Here is a 20,810-nt window from a genome sequence, read left to right as displayed (position 1 = left end):
AAATCAGCAGGCTTTGCATGGCTGCAAATCACCTGTGAGAAAAAATCCAAATGACACAGAAACAACCAAACAACAATAAGGTATATTGTCTGAAATCACATCTCAGCAGCACACCTGAAAATGAACGCAAGATAATCTGCCAGGTGAAGTTGAATGGAAGAAATGCTACTGGTCCAGAGTTTGGACAAGATGATCCTTAGGTTCCTTGAAGCTCTACAGTTCCATGCACAGTATTATTTTTGATATCTCTTCTAGCAAAACATTTATGCGCAAATTCAGAATGTTGCATGGTCAATGGAACTTTACATTTTTAAAAGAGTTTACGCTTCACAGGTTATTCATGCACACCTGAGAGAATGTTCCTTAAAACTTCTACACCAATGGCATCATACATCCATTCAATTATCTCATATTACTTCTCATATATCTGCCAACTTTTGGAGAGGTTGTGGGGAAGAAGAGAATTTTTTTCCATCTCTGGTGGGAATGCCCACAGGTTGTTTTTTTTAAAAAAAAAATTGGTGTAGTTGTTAGGGTGTCAGACTAGGACCTAGGAGAGCAGGGTTCAAATCCCTACTTGGCCATGATGAAGCTCACTGGTTGACCTTGGGCCAGTCAATGCCTCTCAGCCTAACCTACCTCACAGGTTTCTTGGCGGGATTAAATGAGGAAGAAAAAAGCTCCTTGAAAAAAAAAAGGTGGGATATAAATGCAAAAAATAAATAGTAATAATAAATATCTGGAATTTAGTTATTGCAGAAAAAACAACACATTATGGGTCTCTAAGGGGCAGGAAGATCCTGGTCATTTCTATTAAGTATGGTGGGATTTTATTTCATATACCGGTAGTTTAGTTTCCAGTTTACAGGCATCTCTCCCCACACCGCCAAAAGAAATAGGATTGTCGTGATTTTAAAATGGGTGTTTTTATTTAATATGTTTAGGTTTTGTATGTCCTGTCTTTAGTTGGCTATATTATTGAATGTTTTTGTTATTGTTTACGTCTCTCTGTGGCTTCATAATAATTTGAAAACTAATGTGTGTTTTTTTAAGCAGACCATTCAGGCACATTTATCCATATAGCTAGAATTTTGGGGGAGTAATTTCTGCACTTCTGGTCCACGCAGTCCCCAAAATGCAGAGTAGCCTGAGTCTGCACTAGCTTCCCTCTAGTCTTCACAGTTGATAAGAGACCAGTCTGGGCCATGAAGACGGTTAAGCGTAGTGAGTCTTTCTAAAATGCACACACTTTGTAACACAGAGCCCAGCCACAAGAATAAAAAGCTGTCATCTGGATGTGGCTCCAAAGACAGACTGATGAGTTAGGGTCCAGCCCTGAATCAAGTAGGGGACAGAGGCCCCTGAAGTCAGGTGGCAGCCAGCCAGTTTAGTTCTGTTTATTAAAATTGCATTACAATACCAAATTAGGGCACAGAAAAACACTTTTTAAAAGGAGGTAAAAGTAAGTGAATTTGTTTGATTTAGCATGCAGTCTTAATGTGGTCAAAATGTTGATTATTTGACATAATGCCATTCATTAAGATCAACAGTCAAAACAAAGTTTTGGCATTCCTTAATATTCACAATGTGTATACTATTGTATAAGTGCAGTGCTAAAAAGCAGACTATAGGAGAGAACTTACTGGTAGTCTTTCAACCACTACCTGCCCGCAGAACAGTCATAAGTGAGGGTGGGAAATGGAGGAGGGAGGGGGGGGAGAGAGAGAGAGAGAGAGAGAGAGAAAGGAGGAAGGAGGTGAGGGAGAGAGATTTGAGAGCACATTTTACAGCCTGTTCTGGAACCATTTCCCTAATGCTATCCTTCCCTCTCACTCCCAGCTACTGAGAAGGAAATCTATCAGTTCACTGCCAGTCCAGGATATGGTTACACTTTCACTCCAAACTTGGAAATTGCTGCTTTCCTTTCTGTACCTAGCTGTGCAATTTGTTTAGTTTCAGTCCCTTATACCCTCCTTGTAAAACAAACAAACAGAAAATCCTTTCAGCTCAGTTCAGAGGCTACTAGACTGAGGGAAGCGCTCTGCTTTCTTTCTTTATGTGGGTAGGGAGAAAGGTTGGGAGGCAGCCACTGCAGCCCTGGCAAGCAAGTGGGAAAAAAGTGAAGTATGTGGTTTTTGCTTCCCCTAAAGGCAGGGAAGCATTCCTGCTCCACTTAAACTTTGCCATAGCAGAGCTCGTGTGGAAGTACAAATTCAGATTACTTTGACACATATTTTACAATCACCTCGGTGTACCCCATCACCAAGCCCAGACCTTGGCCCAGGAATCTTGCTATATACATTCTTCATTCTCACCCATATTCTCTACATCTGCACCCCACCCCCCATCCCGCCTGGAGAAACTCTCCTGGTCAATCTCATCCACACCATTCCACTGTTAGATAAACTTCCTTTCAAAGTGAGTCTGCTTAATCCTATATCTCCCCTCATTCAGATCCTCCTCCAGTTGTAATGCAGGGCATGAGGAGGGGAGAGAGGTTGCTGAGTTATGAGCTATTCCTGACTCATGTCTACAACTTTCACAAGTTCTTTTGCAACACAAAAGGTGGGGAGGGAGACAGGACGTCAGGCTCTGTTAACTCTGAGAAAGCCAGCAGGACAGACAGAGGGGAGGCTGGGAAAGGGTGGACTAGGAAGGGGGAGAGAAAGGAGATTGAAAAACAAAGTGTGAGAGAGAAAACAGACCATGAATGAGTGAGGGTGAAAGGGAAGATAAACAGGCAATGACAGAATGAGACTAGGTTAGAAAGACACAGCTACACAACACACACACACACTTCATAGTTACTAGGAAAAGAAACAGCAGGGGGAGAAAAACAATAAGAGAAAAATTGCAAAAGGGGTGTGTGTGTGTTTGTGCGCGTGCACACGCACGCACACACGCACGCACACACACACACACTAAAAAAAGAGGAGACACTCACAGATTACAGGAATCTGACTTCACCCTTACTGCCTTTGTTCTTTCAAGATATTTTCCATTCAGTGACTGCATTTCCTTCCTGAAAAAGCTATTGGAAAAAGCTGGCTGTTGGCTCGAAAGAAGCCCTGATGAATTATTGCTGTTAATATCAGCAGTGATTTTGCCTTCTTCACTTTCAGTTAAACTCATTAATGGAGATGGCGGCCCGTCTGGTACCTTCACAGAAGGGCTACTCCTTTCAGGGCAGGTGTTATAGAGGCCCGAGGGAAAGAGGAGGAGGTGGTGGTTTAGAAGAGAAGGAAAAATGTTTCAGGCCAGGTCTGGATTCCATCATATCCCACAAACTCCCTTAAGAGATGGCATTTTTATAGTGCATTTTCAAGACTGGAAAAGACCCATTAGGGCATAAAGACAGTCTCCCTGCCAATATAGGATTTTCCCCTATAGCCATCTGCCTTTTCTAAATTTATTGCATTTCAAGTAATGGTCTTCCATAGCCACTGTTCCAATATAGGAGGTACTTGGGCCTAATCCAAAACTTGTTGAAAAAACAACGAAGTCAGTGGAAAACTCCCAGCAGGGCTCCATTTAAAACTTCTTGGAATAAAGTAAAGTCACCTAACATATTGCCAGGAACTTACAGACACTCCTGTTGGAGAGAGATCAGAACATTTAAGCAAAGGTATTTTGTGGAATGGATACTGTGAAAGCTTAGATCTGTTGGTCCCAAAGTTATTTTTCATTGATCAGGTTTGGAAAATTGGGGGGGGGGGGGGCTGAGAAGAATCCAAAAGACCCTAACCTTCATTGCACTGTAATGGTTGGAGATACTGAAACTGACACATTGAACTGGTAAAATTCCCAAAAATGGCTTTAGTTTTGCTAATCCTAGTCCCATCTGGCTGTTCTGAAGATTAACATCTTCAACAATATTTAAAGACATGCAGGACATCAGATGAAGTCTTATTGCCTTCAGTGCCAACAATGGTGCCTTGAAGCTAAGTGAGCCTATACCAATTTTATTTGATAGGTTTAGAAATAGGCAGCCAAATGAAAAAATAAATGCAACCAACAGACCTGGATGAGGAGAAGACAGCTTATACACTGCAGGTATGTGGTTCCAAACTAAATAGAATAAGTGAGAGGGGAACATAACAAGCAATATAATCCCCTTGTTTTATTCCAGACATATTTCAACAGAAAGAAAATGAGAACAAACAGTGCTGAGACCACTGCATAGATTTGGCTCTCTGGGGTGTCCGGAAAAGCAGAAGGCAGCCTCTCCCATCTCCATACTCTCATCCACTGGGTTTCCTTCATTTCCAGCAGACTGTGGAGGCAGTTCAGTTTGGTATAGGCGGGACCTTCAGCTCCAGGAGAGCACATACTAATTACTTTCCTTTGTTAATTAAACCCACGTGGCTCTAATAAGGTAACCTGCTGTTCGCCGATAAATTTAATTAGCCTGAAGGGAGAGCCCCTCCACACAGCTATTTAAAATTGTCACTTTCCATTCACTTGGGCTTCCCCCCTTCTCTTGCTGTTCCTCCTTTAGACCTGAATTTATGCTCATTTTGCAAGCCCTTTCATGTCCCAAACCTGCTGCCCTCAATGGCATGTACATGTTCAATGACCTCCATCTTGGCAACATCTCTAGGGACATTCAAAGCTGAAAGCAGGACACTTTTATAGCTTTGCATCTGAAGAGCAGGCTTTGTGCTTCGGGTGTAACTTATTCAGTGTTACTAGGTGCTACAAGAAGCACAGAATTGCTGCCTTTCCACGGCTCTCTTACCCTCTTCCTCATAGTGTCTACATTAACACAATGTGTGGTGTGATGTCATCATGCTATGCATTGCCCTTGTGTCATATCATTGGCTGTCATTTATCAGAGAGGGGCAGAGCACAACGTGACAACATAATGTCAAGCATGATAGGAAATGTTTTGAAGAAGAGTGGAAGAGAGACACGGAGCAACAAACAATCTTTGAGTGCATCCAACATCTTTCTGAATCACACAGAATGAACAATAATCGGCAGGTCATGTTTTGAGCATTATATTGTGAGGGGGCAGGGCTTGCAAAGATATATATTTGATGTTCAATGTTCCTCTTCTGAGAAGGTTTCCTTGATCAAAAGACATGTACACTTCTAAGGCCACCCTGCCCACCTTGTAGTTTTCAACATTTCTACAAATGAACAAGGACTACACAGTGTCATTTTCCATTATCCTAGACTAGGTATTCAGGCAAAAGGGTCAGATTCCCACACCCCAACCTCCATCTCTGTGTCTGGTTCCTACAGCCTCATTACTAGGATACCACATCAATTTTTTAATCTATTAACTGGAAGCACTTCACTATTAATTATATTGCCACAGACTCAGCTATGCTGACTCACTGGCGGAGGAAGAGGAGTGCAGGGGGAGCGCACCGCCCCTGGCAGCATGATCCCAGTAGGGTGCCATCGTGGCTGCTCCACCGCCCATGCTGAGCGCCACACCCCTGCAGCCGGCGCCCCCCGCCCCCCGGTGCTGGAGCATGAAGCTCCGCCACTGTGCTGACTCAAGCCCTCACTTGTGGCCTTACTTGGTCAAATATTAAAGTCCACATGGCTGCAAAATCAGCTTTTTGCCATCCAGGGGTGTCTCTTTTTAACATGTCTTATTTTAATGACTCTAACAAGGTTCAGCCAACATGCTTCCCTCTCTTCTTCCTTGTGCTTAACAACCAAATCTCTTTTAAAATTGCTTCACTCATGAGGGCATCATCTGAACCCTTGGTAACTTGCCAGCTCTCTTGGCTATCCTACACCATCCTCGTTGCTCTTACACCAACTTGACATCTGAGCAAGGTGGCTGAGCAAGGTGTATGGACCCCATTTAAGAACACAACTTAAAACATAAGGTAGCTTCTGACTTGCACACCTTCCAATGGCTAGTTTCGCCTATGTATTCTTCTACTCTGTCTGCAGATGGCAGGTAGTTGTTGCATTCCTCAGATCTCTGTCATGCTCTGGCCATCTACGCTGGACAGGGTTTGTCTGTTTGTTTTTGGGGGGAAACATCTAGTTCTCTCTTTGCATGGTATGGAGGCCCTTCCAAATGGATATCCCATATCGGCTCACTGTGTCTCTCACTGGATTGTCAAGACAATTTCACACTGCCATGAGATGCAGAACGTTAATTGTCCAGATCTGTTTTTTGCACACTCCACTAGCTTCATGGTGACTCTACAGCTGTCAAGAGGCATAGCCATCACTAAGATCCGCAGAGCAGCAACCTGGTCCACAGGTTTGACTTTTGCCAAGCAATACAAACTGGACATGAAGCAGCTTTCACGATTCCTGCCCTAGTTACAGGTAGGTAGCCGTGTTGGTCTGCCGTAGTCGAAACAAAATTAAAAAATACCTTCCAGTAGCACCTTAAAGACCAACTAAGTTTGTTATTGGTATGAGCTTTCGTGTGCATGCACACTTCTTCAGATTCCTGCCCTGAATGAGATCTCACAGCATTGCTGCCTCTTTACAATGAATTAACAAAATATTCTCCCCTATGAGGGGTTGCACAGAATCCATGAGTAAGAAGCAGATAATTGCTGACCTGTTATTTTTAAAAATAGGTATCATGTGCATTCACACATCTCACCCTCCATCCAAACACTATGAGAATATCCAGAGGGTTTAACTTGTCTTATAGGACCTGTCTGTGATGCAAAATATTGGCACACTTTTTCCAAGAAGCTGCTCAAACATCTGATCGGCGTTCTGTACTCTGTAACTCTCTGCGATGGTTCGGGGATGGGTCTGAGCAGAAAGTAGTGACTGTGCCTGCTAACTTCATTTATGGTCAATTATTGAGGATGGGAAAGGGAGCCATTACTCCTGGTCTTCCTATAAAATTATGTTAGTGGTATTGTGCTAGCACACTCTCATTTATGGGACTACACAGAATCCAAGAATGCACTGATTATGGTGAGTGTATGACCTTTCATCTGGGGGACACATGCACCCAAATTCACTGACCAGTATGAAATCAGCTAATTACAGAGTGAATGGCAGTTGTGTCAGAAATGGATAAGTTATGACATCAGTGGTCTATTTAAAAAATCATTTAGCTTCTTACTCTCCAATTGAAACCATGAAGAAATAGTTAAGATGAAATAGTCTAGGATGGAATTATAACAGATAGGATCATCTAACTCAGAATTGTCATGTCATTATTAGCTCCAGTCATGGTCTTAAGCAGAACTCTCTCTTGCTATCCAAGATCATTTAGCTGTAGATGGCAGGGACTGAGCACAAGAACTTATGCATGCAAAGTATATGCTCTGATATGGAGACTTCACTAACATGGTCACAGGGATATACTTTAGCTAAATAGGAATGAATAGGGGAAGGGACATAAACCTAGAGTGAGATCAAATAAAATGGTGGACAGATATGATGGTCCGAAAGGATGAAGACAGCAAGGAAGTGGGTGGGCAAGCAAAGACAGGGTTGATTAACCCATTTGGCTATGTCTTTATTTTCTATTTAGGGGGGGAAAATGATAAAATATACATAGTAAAAGATAACTTAACAGATCTTGTTTATAAAACACTAAAAAGTCAAAACATATTTAAATAAAAATAAGAAAAGAGAATGAGAGAAATCAAGCATAAAGTAACAATTGATCAATATATATTGCTCAGCAGCCTGGTTAATTATGAGGCAAACCTGTTATTACAATTAAACAAATGAAAATAAAGCATGAATATTTTGTGAATTTCAAATTATAAACTCAATTGTTCTGTGAGTTTACTGAGAGCACAGCCCTCCTTGCTTCTTTCATAAATAAGAAAGTTAGTAGTAAGAGGTTGATTCCCTTTTGATACCACTACAGAATATACAAATAGGGGTTTAGGAGATTTCCAATTAGCAGCTATTATTTGCCTCACTGTTGTCAAAAGGAAAGCAGTTAATTCCAGACTCTCTTTAACTATTCCCTTTATAGCAACTTTATAGCAAGATTTCCATAAACATTGCCACCATTTATGGCATCTCACTGACATGGCAACATCTCAAATGTGAAGTGTCCCAAATAAACAAATCCACATGAGCAATATGCAGTAGCCAATTTCCTTCTGAGCCTAATAACTAGTGGTTCAAAGATGAGCCTAGATCATGTTTTGGCATGCTACCATTCTGTTACTAAAGTGGGTTGAACAGTAGGAGCAAAACTGCATTCTATGCCTGTGACAAGTGCTGCAGATTGCCAGTCTGTCATGAAACAGTGCGATCTCACCTGAAAATGGAGTACATTTGGCCCATGTGGTTGTGTGAATCCAGTCCTTAAAGAAAAAGGCTCAAAGCCCAACCATGCCATATCACATACTAATGCAGAATATTGACAGGCATTTAGTCCTCAGCAAGCTCTTCTGCACCTTATTGTTAAACATTCTTTGTAGAACCTGGGAATACTGCCATAGATTCTTGCTACCCCAGAGCACTAAGGCATCCAGCAACTCTGACGCTTTTCTCAGTATACTCTCCTCCAGCCTCAAAACCTAAATAAAAAGCTTCCAATAACACAATAACACATCTGCTTCCACAGATCAACATCCAACTCACTGCTGAGCCACTTTAAATATTATATCCATAATGGGAATCAAATACACAGGTGTCTTAAGCAAGCTCTGCCCAAATGGCTCTATCAGTCAAAAGTATGTATGTATGTGTGTATGTATGTATGTATTTACTGCCCTTCATCATAAGATCTCAGGGCAGTTCACAGAAGTAAATCTACAAGAATACAGATGCCACTCTCACTTCAAGATCATAGAATACAATCCAGATGTTTCTGCCTTCCTCCGATATTAACTCTCAATGAATTAAATAATTTCAGTGCAATTCTCCAGAAGTACTCAACAAGTATAAAGTTCTATAAATGGTATTTAAGCCATATGGCCTTGAACGACATCTTTAAATAGTTGTTTTGCTTGCTTTGACAATGTAAAATTTAGCATGGGTGCCACAATTATATATATATATATATATATATATACACACCAAGAATGTATTCAGAAGTGACAACCTCATCAATCAACTGACATGGAAGGTGGCTTACTAGGTAAATACCAGCTTGGTACATGGAACAAAAATTAAATTATCATCTGTGTAATGGAAACAACCATAGTGCAATATGTCCAAACTTTGGTTCTTAAATACTATAGTATTAAGATGTATTAGTATTCCTCATAATGTTACTGTGGTCTTTGGACTCCAAAGACCACAGTAACATTATGAGGAATAATAATACAGTGGTACCCCGGGTCACGTACGTGATCCGTTTCAGGTCACGGTATGTAACGCGGGCGTGCGTATCACAAACACACAGGGGGGGGGGAACTCGGAAGAAGCGCGATTTGAGTGTTTCTGTGCACGCTCCGGGAACACTTCCGGGTTGCGGGCGTTCGCAACTCGAACGTCCGCAACATGGGGTATGCGTAACCCGGGATACCACTGTACATCTTAATACTATAGTATTTAAGAACCAAGTTTGTGATTCAGAGGATCAGCAGTCGGTTTTTTTAAATCACATGCAGGAAGCATAGCTTTTCAGGGGCACGCTTTGCCAGAAAGGTCTTATCCTCTCACCTGGACTGCTGGCTGCTTATTTTCATTGCTGCTGGGAGAAGTCAGCCCTGTTGCCTGTTGCAGAAGGAACTGCCGTGCCACCTGAAGAGCCTGGAGGGAAAGATACATAGTACAGGATGAAGATGAAAAAAGTGGAGTCTCTTTTTATACCCTTTCCAATGCAAACTTGCCATCAAATTTGAAAAATAACCATTCGTATACGCAAGACAGTAGATCAAATATTACTTGCCAAAGTAGTTTTATTAAGCATGCAACACTGGCACAGAAAGACCACAAATAGCAGGACCTCCACGAAGCCAGGCTTTTCTCTTCCACTATTGTGAAGGAGGGAGAAATGTGTTCACATTACCAGAAAGATCTGAGGCCAAAGAATGATCCTGGATGCTGGAAGACTAAGCTAAAACAGAAATAGTCCTCACCAGCTATCAGCATGGGAGACTCAACATAAGAGCCATATTAATAAGGAATAACATTTAAGAAGATAGATCCAGGGAAATGTAATTTATTTTCTTGATCTGATTTTCTTTGTGTCCATATCCCACTCCAATCTCATAGCAACACAGAGGTAGTGCAGCGTTGAGTAGCTGCATATTGTTTTTAGCATGGAGAGGATGGGATCAAACAGTCAAAGGGAACAGGCATCCACTGACCTAACTCCATGTGGATTTACTGCACCCCACCTTGGTCTTTCAAGTCTCAAATACAAGCATAGATTATGTCTGTACACAGATTAGTCTAGATGGGCCAATATACCTTCAAGAATGACATTCTGGATACAGATTGTTAAAAATCCTGCCCGATTCAAATATTCTAGGCAGCTGGGAATAAAATTTGTATAACACATTAAGTAGTCACTACATATATAACAATTATGGGTATTTATTTTTTTTACTTACTTGTTCTATTAATATATTGCGTTTCAGCCAAGGTTCCCAACACGTAATCCAAAATTTAAAACTACTTTAAAAAAACCCACTACAAAAAGAAACCAGTTGTACATAATATAGAACAGAATTCTCTCAGGCAGACTAATGGTCCATTCAGGAGCTGCTAGAATGGGCTCTCTGGCCTGTGCTTTCTCACTTCTGTCTTCCTTCAAGACACACAGGACTTTAAGTATCCCCAGTGAAGATGGGGAAAGGGCTGCTCACCCTTCTTCAGGCCACTGATATGTCTCTTATGGCATGCCTGTGCATGATCACGGGCAATGCCTAGCCTGGTAAACTCAACAACAAACCAGGATTGGCAAGCAGAGGGTGGAGCATTGGGGAAGTGGAGAATAGAAAGGTGTGCAGGAAGGCATTGGACTTTAAAAAAGAACACACAAGCATGGGAGGAAAGTGCACTCTAATGTGTCAGATCACAGCAGCCATACCGCAGAGGGAAAAAAGTGTATGCTTGCAAAAGAGCAGAGGAGAGGGGTTTCATTCAGGAGCCAAGAGCAGACTGCAAGCAGAGAATAACCCCTAACACAAACAATCCTGTGGTACCAAAAGCGGCTGCTCCCAAAGCCCCACTTCCTCATGCGTTTCTTATTTTTGCTTTGAGAAGAATTATTTTTTTTAAAAAAATGGTACATTTCTGAACAACAAAGTCATTGTAGCCCTGCCTGCAAGACAGGTTTTTATTACAGCATAGAGACAGGAGGGGGGAGCACGGAGGTAGAGGTCGACGGGTCATAGCCCAGCTTGGCGGTGCTGCAAACAGCATGTGGGTTCCACTGAGCTGTCAACACTGCAGCCGTAAATCAAGACTCTGGCTTCCAAAGGGCGGCTGTGCTCTCCCCAGTCAGCAGAGGCACTTGCAGGGTGTGTCCCAGAGAAAGAACCGCTTGTTAATTTTCCACATTTCCAGCTATAAAGAACAAAGTTACTTTCCGTCAGGCATTTAAACCTTACATACTGTACCGTACTCTCTCTGTTTGGAGGAGCAGCTGATTTTCAACACATGGATCAAATTAGTGTGTGCACACTTACCCATATGCAATATAATTGCATACACCATGGCATGCAAATGCAAGACAGAGATTGTATTGTTGTAGCTACAAATGAGAATGATGCATAACTTAAACATGGGCACAATGTAGTTTTGCAATGTAGATAGATATGCATGTGTGCTACGTGGAACACATATGGACACACAGTGTAAACAAGAGTATCTACACACTTGTTACGAAGTGATCTCATGAATATCTCTCATGCATACACCATATCTGGGAACACAGCAGGGATGTTTGCAAGTAATTTTATTTCTATGACAGTATGCAGCACAATTATAAGCAAGAACATACTCATCACACAGCTATGAAAAACACATGAGCAATTTTTAAAATGCATTTTAATATTTTAAAGTTTCAATATGATCTATGTTGCATACTGCATGTACATCAGATATACCATGCATGTAAACTTTAAAGGTTAACATAACTATAGGTTTGAAAGCACACCATATGTGCGTCTTTAAGGCAGACACCCAATTTTTTTCGAGGTGACTTTACATTAAGACGCCACACACATGTCCAAAGGATACCAGGTGTTTTATTAAAGTTTCACTAAATGCTAAAAGAAGTGCAAGATTGGAAGACCCCTCCTCATTCCAGAGGGGAAGAGTTGTGGGCGGGGGCCATTTCCCGCGCTGGCAGGTGGGGCATGTTCGGCCCCCTGCCTTGTCCCCTGCCGCGCCAAGCCCCATAGCCAGCCAATAAGGCTGGCTGGGGGGCAGTGTCTGGATTCAAACAGCCAGGGAAGCGCCATTTCTACCCGGCCTCTTGGTTTTTCACCTACCTCTTTATGGTATTGGCGGTTAGGCATTGGAATATTCAATAGGTGGTGTATATGTGTTGTGTGTTGGAGGTCAGGTTGTGCCCATCACCTACCTCCTAGGGGTATCCCTTTAAAGGGATCCGGCGGTCATGGATCCTGTCCGATGCCCTGCTAGTGGCTAGGGCCATGGCACGACCCCCAGTGACGTCAGGGGGATGCTTCCAGTTGAATTTGCATCAACAAGCTCCTCCTACTGGTTGTTAACCCTCTTGTCCAATGCCTAAGCCAATACCACTCACACACCATAACCAATAAAGTTGTGGCCTTACTTTGCCCATTAACCTAAAATATTGTGTCAGTGTGTTTTATTTACCCCACGCAGGTGGCGGGCCATCGACCTGCAAATACAGTCTTTAGAAGCAGCTTACTGGCTAAAAAGCAACAAAGTTGCAGACACTTCCTCAGTCACACAAACAGTGCTAAAAGTCTCTCATAGCAACTTCTCCACCCAGCCACCCACAATATCAACAAACCTAATACAATTGTCTGTCATATAAAATTCTGAAACATGTTCCTAAATATATACCGTACAGGACAAACAAGCACTGAAACTGCATTGTGTTCATTTGAGAAGACCTGAAGCAACAATGGAAAATACCACAGACTAAATAATTTTTAGACTCGGTGTTTTCAATAAAGTTCACTGGTCTACATGTCAACACATGAAAAGTAAGATATCAACAGTCCATTTCTGTATAAATGGTTCTATAAATCTAAGGAGTTGTGTGTTGCCTTCTTCAGAAATGAAAGCAATGTTTCCTTGGATTTGCCTACTATACAGGCATCAACCAAAGCAACGAAAGAAAACAGTCGCAATAAAATCCCATTCAAAATTCAACAGGTTTAAAGTTTCAGCTGCACCATCTGGCTTCCAAATACCTGTGGCAACAGCTCAGGCAGCACTTTTATCCTCTTCCAATGTGTACAGAACAGCCTGCGCCTCCCCTTTAAAAGCTTCCATTTTGAAGCAATTTTTGCCCAAGGACAGTTGCCCCAAGGAAGGGTGGACCTGACTGCAATTTAAGAGGGTTGGGTTTTAGTCATGGCACAGTTGTACTGACCTTCCATGTGACCTGGACTGAATCCATTCTGCTCTGTGCCCTTATTGACTAAAGTGTGGATTTATAATATCACTGACTTCACAACAAAGAACACCCAACTGAAAACGTAAGTTCAAGGATCATTGTAAAATCCTTCCAACAATTTGACAAACAAAGAAATAGAGGCTCAGAAGAGAAGATAACTGTTCCTTTATAACGCAGAGTAAGAATCGGGAACAAAACTGGAGTCTTATTTCACCTAACTCTCCAACCCTTGGAAAGTCTTTCAGCACTTCACACATCTGCTTCCTAATCTCTCTTTCAATGCTTCACTATTTTAATTAATTATGCTTCATTAGTTCAATCAATCAATTAATTAGCCAATCAAAGTTCAAGAGGACTCCTGCGCAAATTGAGGAGAGAAAAGAGCTCTACTACAACACTAGTGTCATAATGATCGGAAGGCCAGCTTGCCAGAAGAAACTGGGATGCTGTAGTCAGCTGTATGAAGTCTCCAATAGACCCCATTTTAATTGCATTAGCCACACAACAGTAGCTTTGTTCACAAGGGGACAGCAGGGACAGCCCCCTGTTTTATGGGCTTTGGGAACCCTGTAAAGTCTGTGTGAGTTTATTAAGCTGGTAGTGGCTTGTGCAAGAAGAATACGGCTCGTGACGGGTGCCGGAACATGTCAAGAGGGCACCAAGCCAGGCTGGTACGCAGGAGACCTGCTGCTCGATTAAGGGGATGCACAGCATGGTGCATGAGAGCCAAGGGAATGGTGGACAGAATATAAGAGGCCCACCCCATGCAAGCTCTCATGGGGGAATTTAATTCACTCCCTGCTGACTCTCTCACTTTGTTGTGCTCTGAAGCAAGAAATTACAAGATTTACAGGGAAAAATGACATGGCCTTGCAGTCTCACACTGGGGTCTCCCTGTGACAACTATGCAGCTCACCCACAGAAGGCCATACAATCAGGAATGGGAGAAAAATGAGCAGGGGGGAAAACACAACTAGGACACAGCAGTATACATGGCTCCACTTTTCAAACAGCAAATTCCAACATAGGAGAGACACCTCTCCATAATTATTATAAAGTCAACATGCTAGTCATATGTACTGGTAGCCAACATTATTTTTTTTAATAGGCAGCAGACAATTTTCCAACCACCTGACAATACTGAAACTAGTACAGTAGTTTGCTCTCAATCCATTTAAAAGGAAAGCTCACCCCCACTACTACCACGAAATAGGTAGAAACAGGCATGTGCCTTCAGTTCAAGAACCTAATGGCCTGGTTACTTTGGGAAAGTTTGGATTTTCTCAAAAATCTATAAAAGAATAATAATTTTATACCTCTCTCCTAAACTGAAAGTAAGAACAAACGAAATTCTTTAAGAACCATTTGGTCTGGAACAGGGTACCAGATAGGGCTGCCTTCTGATTTGTGTTTGGAACCACTGATTGCATGTGCAATCAGATGGAAGACGGTGATTTGTGGTTTTGTTCATTAACAAGTATAATTTAAATTAGCTTTATATATGGATGTGTTATTATTATTCATTAGTAGACCTGAAACATCCAACCAGAATTAATAAATAGTAATTAATAGCTTGGGTAGACTATTCAGGATATACAAGTAATTGGTCAAAATCTGAATTAATACCAGTGGGCAACTGCAGACAACTTACTTTGTACAGTGGTACCTCGACTTACGAGTGACTCGACTTCCATATTTTTCGACTTCTGAATGACCTCTGGAAGCGAAAAAATGGCCACCGCTTCCGAAATTTTCAACTTCCGAAGGGAAAGCAGCGGCACAATACCTCGACTTACGGAAATTTGAATGCGCTTTTTTCAATTTCCAAATTTGTTTCCCATTGCGAGATGGCACCTTCGACTTATGAAGATTTCGACTTATGAGCGCGCCTTCGGAATGGATTGATTTCGTAAGTCGAGGTACCACTGTATTCTAACTGGTGATTTTGTTGGTGCCCAGAGGTCTTAACATAGCTAGGTATTTTGGTTCCAGGAGATATTCATCAATTACATTGAATTTGAATCAGTTGATAAAGGTTTTCCAGTGATTTGGAACAATGAGCCTCACTCAAATTTAATATTTGGGGTTAGGTTAATGCACTTTAGATGAGTATTTTGTCATGGATAATAAATATACTGCGTGGTGTTTCATTGCATAATCTCCAAGTATATTTTCAAAGGACTAATGACATATTTCAGAAGTTTATGTAGGATAATTCTGCACTGCATTTTTCACTTAAGAAAATGCAGCTGCCAATATTGGAAGAAGGCAGATATTAGTTTACATGACAGGGCATATTTGTCAGCATGTACAAAAGATTGGCATTTTTTCCCCTTCTTTGAATTCCCCAGCTTGGGCAATTTTAGAGATGGCTTATTTGACATCCTTATTTAGATGGTTAGTGCTGGAATAGAAGTTTCATAAAAGGAAAGACACTACGCCACCTAACAGAAAACTAAATTTGTAAACTGTTGTTTATAAGTGTTATGACGGATTTTTTTTGGGGGGGGGGGTTGTCAGACTCCTCTGATCCCTTGATCCAGCAACTGTTAAAAGCTAATCAAGCCTTCTAATTCCAGGGACTAACCAAACTAGCTTCCTGGTGAGGTGGTGGAGGATAAAAGGGCTCGTGTGAGACAGCAAATGGGTGGGGGCCCCTTCTCAACAGAAAAAGCCAGAGTTGAGCACAGAGTTTACCAGTGATGTGACCTAAAAGTAAAGCAGCAAGCTAGAAAGAGCCATGTCTGATTTCTGCTGGAATCCAAGGCTGTGGGCAGTGGGGTGTTAATGCGGTGAACCCCTCCATCATAGGCTCAGGTTGTCTATATGTGTAAATAAACCATAAATCATAAAGACACCACAGTCTCCACTGTCCCTCATTCCAAAAGCAAACACACAAACCTGGATAAGCACCTGGAACCCCTGGAATCTCACACAGCTTGGAAGGGGAGGGAGGGAAGTCCATAAATGTATGGTATAATAAAATATGTTTAATTTATAATGTAAAATTTGAAAAATTAATACAAATTATATTTTAAAAAATGGAATCTCACAAAGCTTGGAGATTGATGTGGAGTGCAACAATAAGCTCAAGAACTCAGGTGTGGAATAGGGAATTAGAGGGCATCATGCAGCCCAAAAATTTGCTTTATAGTCTGTATGGACAATTTCCTTAGACTTGAAATTGAGACTGATCTAGCAAAAATTAATATTTGAGTATATTAGACTCTACAACATTTGTATAGGAAAGGAAGATGTTGGAGCTATAATGCCCCATACCTGTTTTAAGGGCTAATTCCTATTCTTTTAGCCCCCCCCCCTTCTACAAGTATTCTATACACAAAGCACCTTGGTCCCAGAGCAATGATTATGTCATTTATTTCCTTTATTAGCCTAACAAAAAAACTATTATAAAATTGTCACTGATCAATAAACATGTAACTTGCTGGTAAGGAGTTCTGTAGATAAAAGCACAAACAGACAATGGGCTAGGCATGGGGATATAGGTTTCAGCAAGGAATGAAAAATTAGTAAAAGAATATGGAAATGATAAGCAAGAGCTAGAAAATTAATGCATCTGAAGATAACAGAACCTTCAATGCAAAGATGGAAAAAGGTAACAAGTGAAGCTAAATATATATTCAGAAACATGACCATATTTGCATGCAGAAAAAAATAAGATGGGCAATAGATCACAAAATAAAAACTAAGTGATGTTCTACATCAGAGTAACTCATCTACTCTGAGTATGGCTAACACTAATAGGTTGAAGTGATGATCAACTAACAATGAGCAAAGCGGGACAAAAAATGGAATCATGTATGGACACAATTAACAAGAAAATGTTGTTAAAATTGTTGTTTTCTGACAACTGAAAATTACAAGACTAATGTTGACATCTGAGAGGAAAGAAGGAAATGGAATAGAACATTTGTTTATTTGTTTGTTTAGAATCAATTATAGTCCACTCTTCTTCCCCAAGGATCCCTAAGATCTCTATCTTGAGGAGGAGGAGAAGTAATCACATGAGCAATAGATAAAGAAATGGAAAAAGAAGAGTCCAGAGGAAAAATACGATATTCTCTTTGAAAGATTTGGCTTCAGAGAATGAGAAAGCCATGAGGAAATAAAAAGACAAGATGAAAAATTAACAAAAGAACAGAAAAGATCAAAGACAGAAAATAACACAACATTGTCATTATGAACATGATTATTATAACTAAAATATAAGACATGGACAAGAATAAAAAGCAAGGTGATTAAAATAGAACATTTAAGAACTCTGGTAGACAGAGGAAGAGGACAAGGAAACAAAAGAACCATTAATGGAAATGTGGCAAGTATGGTTAGATAGATAAGACAAAAATGAAGAGAATGACCAACAGTATTGAAAGTAGAGGACAGAGCAAGAAGAACAAGGATAGATCAAGACAAATAGACTATTAGCACTCTTCACTTGACTGATAATTAAATAAAGTAAAAGTAGCTTCTGTTGAGCCTAAGAACAAACATAAAACTGATGAAGATCAAATAGTTAGGTAAAAGAAAAACCAACTAATGAGAGAATACATATTCAACCAGTTTACAAAGAAAAAAAATAAGATAAATTAGATGATTGTCAACAGGCAAGAATCAGTTAGTGCTAAGGAAAAGCTTCCCAAAATATTACAAATATAGGTAATGGTAAGATCTCCAGAAACCTTTTTAAGGGAAAAAGACAAAATAGGATTAAAAGCACCAGAGGTCTTTTGGGATGAAGACAAACAGAAAGACCATTCAAAGAAACGGGATAAAGGAAAAAGAAGGCAGCAGAGAGGTTCCAAAAAGAAAGGGTAAAAAAAAAGCAAATGCCATAAATATCAGAAATAAACAGCAGTTGATTTATATCACAAAAAATGACCAAGAATCTGAGGAGCTGAGTGAAAGAAAGAAGAAAAAAGGTGGAGTAATAATTTAACTGAAGGGAGACAATGAGCATTGTGGGAAAATCAGTTTTGAATATTGCCTAACAGGGGAAAAGTGTGAGCATTAAGTTTAGACTTCTAAAAAACCAGTGTGCTCAGGACCTGCGCCATAAACGTGCAAGTTGTCTAATGTATGAATGAAGAGACTGGAATGAAGAAGTAAGCCAACGCTGAGAAAGAAAGGATTATGAGAGCAGGCAGAAGAATAAATTATAGTAGAAAGAACAGAGCTAAATAGTGAAACAGCCTTATTAGGGGAAGATGAAGAGAGAGAAAACAGGAGGTAATTGCAAAGAAATCCTTCAAGAGAAGGGTTTCATCTAGGATCAGAGTAGAATCAAGGAGAAGAGTAAAAGCAAGCAAGTGGTGATCAGAAAAAAGAATGAAAGCAAAAGCAGCAAAACAAGAAAGTTTATTGCAATATCCGGAAGATCAACTAGGTTACTCTACTAGGAGAGATGACAGAACATACTGCACTACCCTTCCCTCTGCCTTTCAGTACCAAAAGTTAGAGATGCAGAATACTTCCTGATAGGGGCTTAAGAATGTTAATGGTTGACAAGTTTCATAGGGATGCCATGAAGGGATGGTCAGTCCCTGAGGATTTAGAAGAGCTTCGGGAGTTGGTGCTGGATGATCCTGGATGATCTTGAGTGGGGGGGGGGTCCTAGCAGTTTAGGGGAGGTGAATTCAGGACCCCAGGAAGTGTCTGGAGGGATCAAGTGGGTTGGAAGAGGAGTATTCAATCCCTTGACATCAGACATCCCTAGCCAGATACTGCTGTTGTGGAGCTGTCTCTGGACTCTCCTATCAGTGAGGAGTCTCCAGGCAACTGAGAAGAAGGATTTATTCACTTTTTATATATTTTATTTTCTATTTTTATAACAACAATAATTTTCATATACCTACATATTCAATCCAAATTTACTTGATTGACCCCCTCTTTCCATTTCCCCCCTTTTTTCCCCTTGCATCTAGTTATTTTTCCACATAATTTCAAATTCTTTTTCATATCCTAATTCTATTTTCAGTTCATAAATGTTACAACAATCCTGCTAATGTGTCCACATTTTAACAGTGTTCTTTAAAGTAATCTATAAAAAAAATCCTGTTCTTAATTAATTTTTTCCTCATCCTGGTGCCTGATCTTCACGGTTAATTTAGCCATTTCGTCATAGTCTATCATCTTAGCAAACCATTTTTCTTTCGTTGGGACGTTCTCTTCTTTCCACTTCTGGGCAAGCAGCATTCTGGCAGCTGTGGTCGCATACATAAATAATCTCTTTTGCTCCTTTGGCACTTCATCTCCTAATATTCCTAGTAGAAAGGCATCTGGTTTTTGGACAAATGTATTTGTAAACATTTTTTCATTTCATTATATATCATTTCCCAGAAGCCCTTTACCTTTTTGCATGTCCACCACATATGAAAAAACATACCTTCTTTATCTTTACATTTCCAGCATAAATTAGATGAATTTTTATACATTTTAGCAAGTTTAACCAGCGTTAAATATCATCTGTACATCATTTTCATATAATTTTCTTTTAGTGAACTGCATGCCATGAATTTAAATTGCAAATGGGTCACTAGCAATATATTGTTGTTTTTTAATTTACCATTTTTTCCTAGAAAGGGTAAATCCAGATTAAAAGTTTGGGTATGGGGTATGGATGCTACAGATGCCATAAAGACCCTGCAAAGGGGGGGGCAATGCATGAGGAACACCCATCCCACAACAAACAGCCACATAAATTTGAATCTATTATCCCATTGCCATCAAGAAAAAGCAATCCTAGCATAAACAGTCATTACATCTCAGAACAGTAAAAGTTGGCTAGAGGCTAGGGCTAAGGTTTGCTACATGGTTGTATCCATGAAAAAAGATGGAGCCTTTCACAAGGAAAAGAACAGGTAAAAGGAACTGCCATATTCATATTACTCTACAAATTCTCAGTGGTTAGCCTGAAATAATGTCCCCCAAAGACACAGAAAGAGAAGATTGTAACAGGTAATTCAGTTTTGGTGTGCAATTGTGGAGTGGCACAGAATCTAAGAGACACTGAAGACTCAAAAAGCTACTGAAGAGAGATTTTTCCTTGAAAAGAGAATCTGATAAACCTCTGAGAACAGTAATCAACCCAAATGTTCTGGGTATTTTAATTCTTTTATTTTAATTCTTTTTATTTGATGAAGACATTTTGCAATATCATTTTGGGTCTTTGCCTTTTCTTTTGCTTCCCTTGGTTTTGTTTTTCCCAAGAGGAATATTACCAACAATTCAAAGCCACTTGGCAATTATGTTAGCCCTTTGGCTTCTTCTTAGGATGAAATAAGATGCTCCCCTATTAGAGTATTCT

General features: G+C 40.5%; 1 protein-coding gene across 5 annotated transcripts in view; it reads right to left on the bottom strand.

Moving 5' to 3' along the window:
* Positions 1-20,810, bottom strand: part of FOXP4 (forkhead box P4) — a 148,614-nt gene that overhangs the window by 68,531 nt on the left and 59,273 nt on the right. For all 5 annotated transcript variants that reach the window (XM_033152674.1, XM_033152675.1, XM_033152676.1 and 2 more), the window contains one exon: positions 9,580-9,669. In XM_033152674.1, the coding sequence (XP_033008565.1) occupies positions 9,580-9,669 (90 nt within the window). The remainder of the gene's footprint in view (positions 1-9,579; positions 9,670-20,810) is intronic.

Source organism: Lacerta agilis, chromosome 6 (genome assembly GCF_009819535.1).
Source record: "Lacerta agilis isolate rLacAgi1 chromosome 6, rLacAgi1.pri, whole genome shotgun sequence".
Lineage (NCBI taxonomy): Eukaryota > Metazoa > Chordata > Lepidosauria > Squamata > Lacertidae > Lacerta > Lacerta agilis.
Note: the sequence above shows the minus strand (reverse complement) of the source record. Positions and strands in the feature narration are given on the sequence as shown.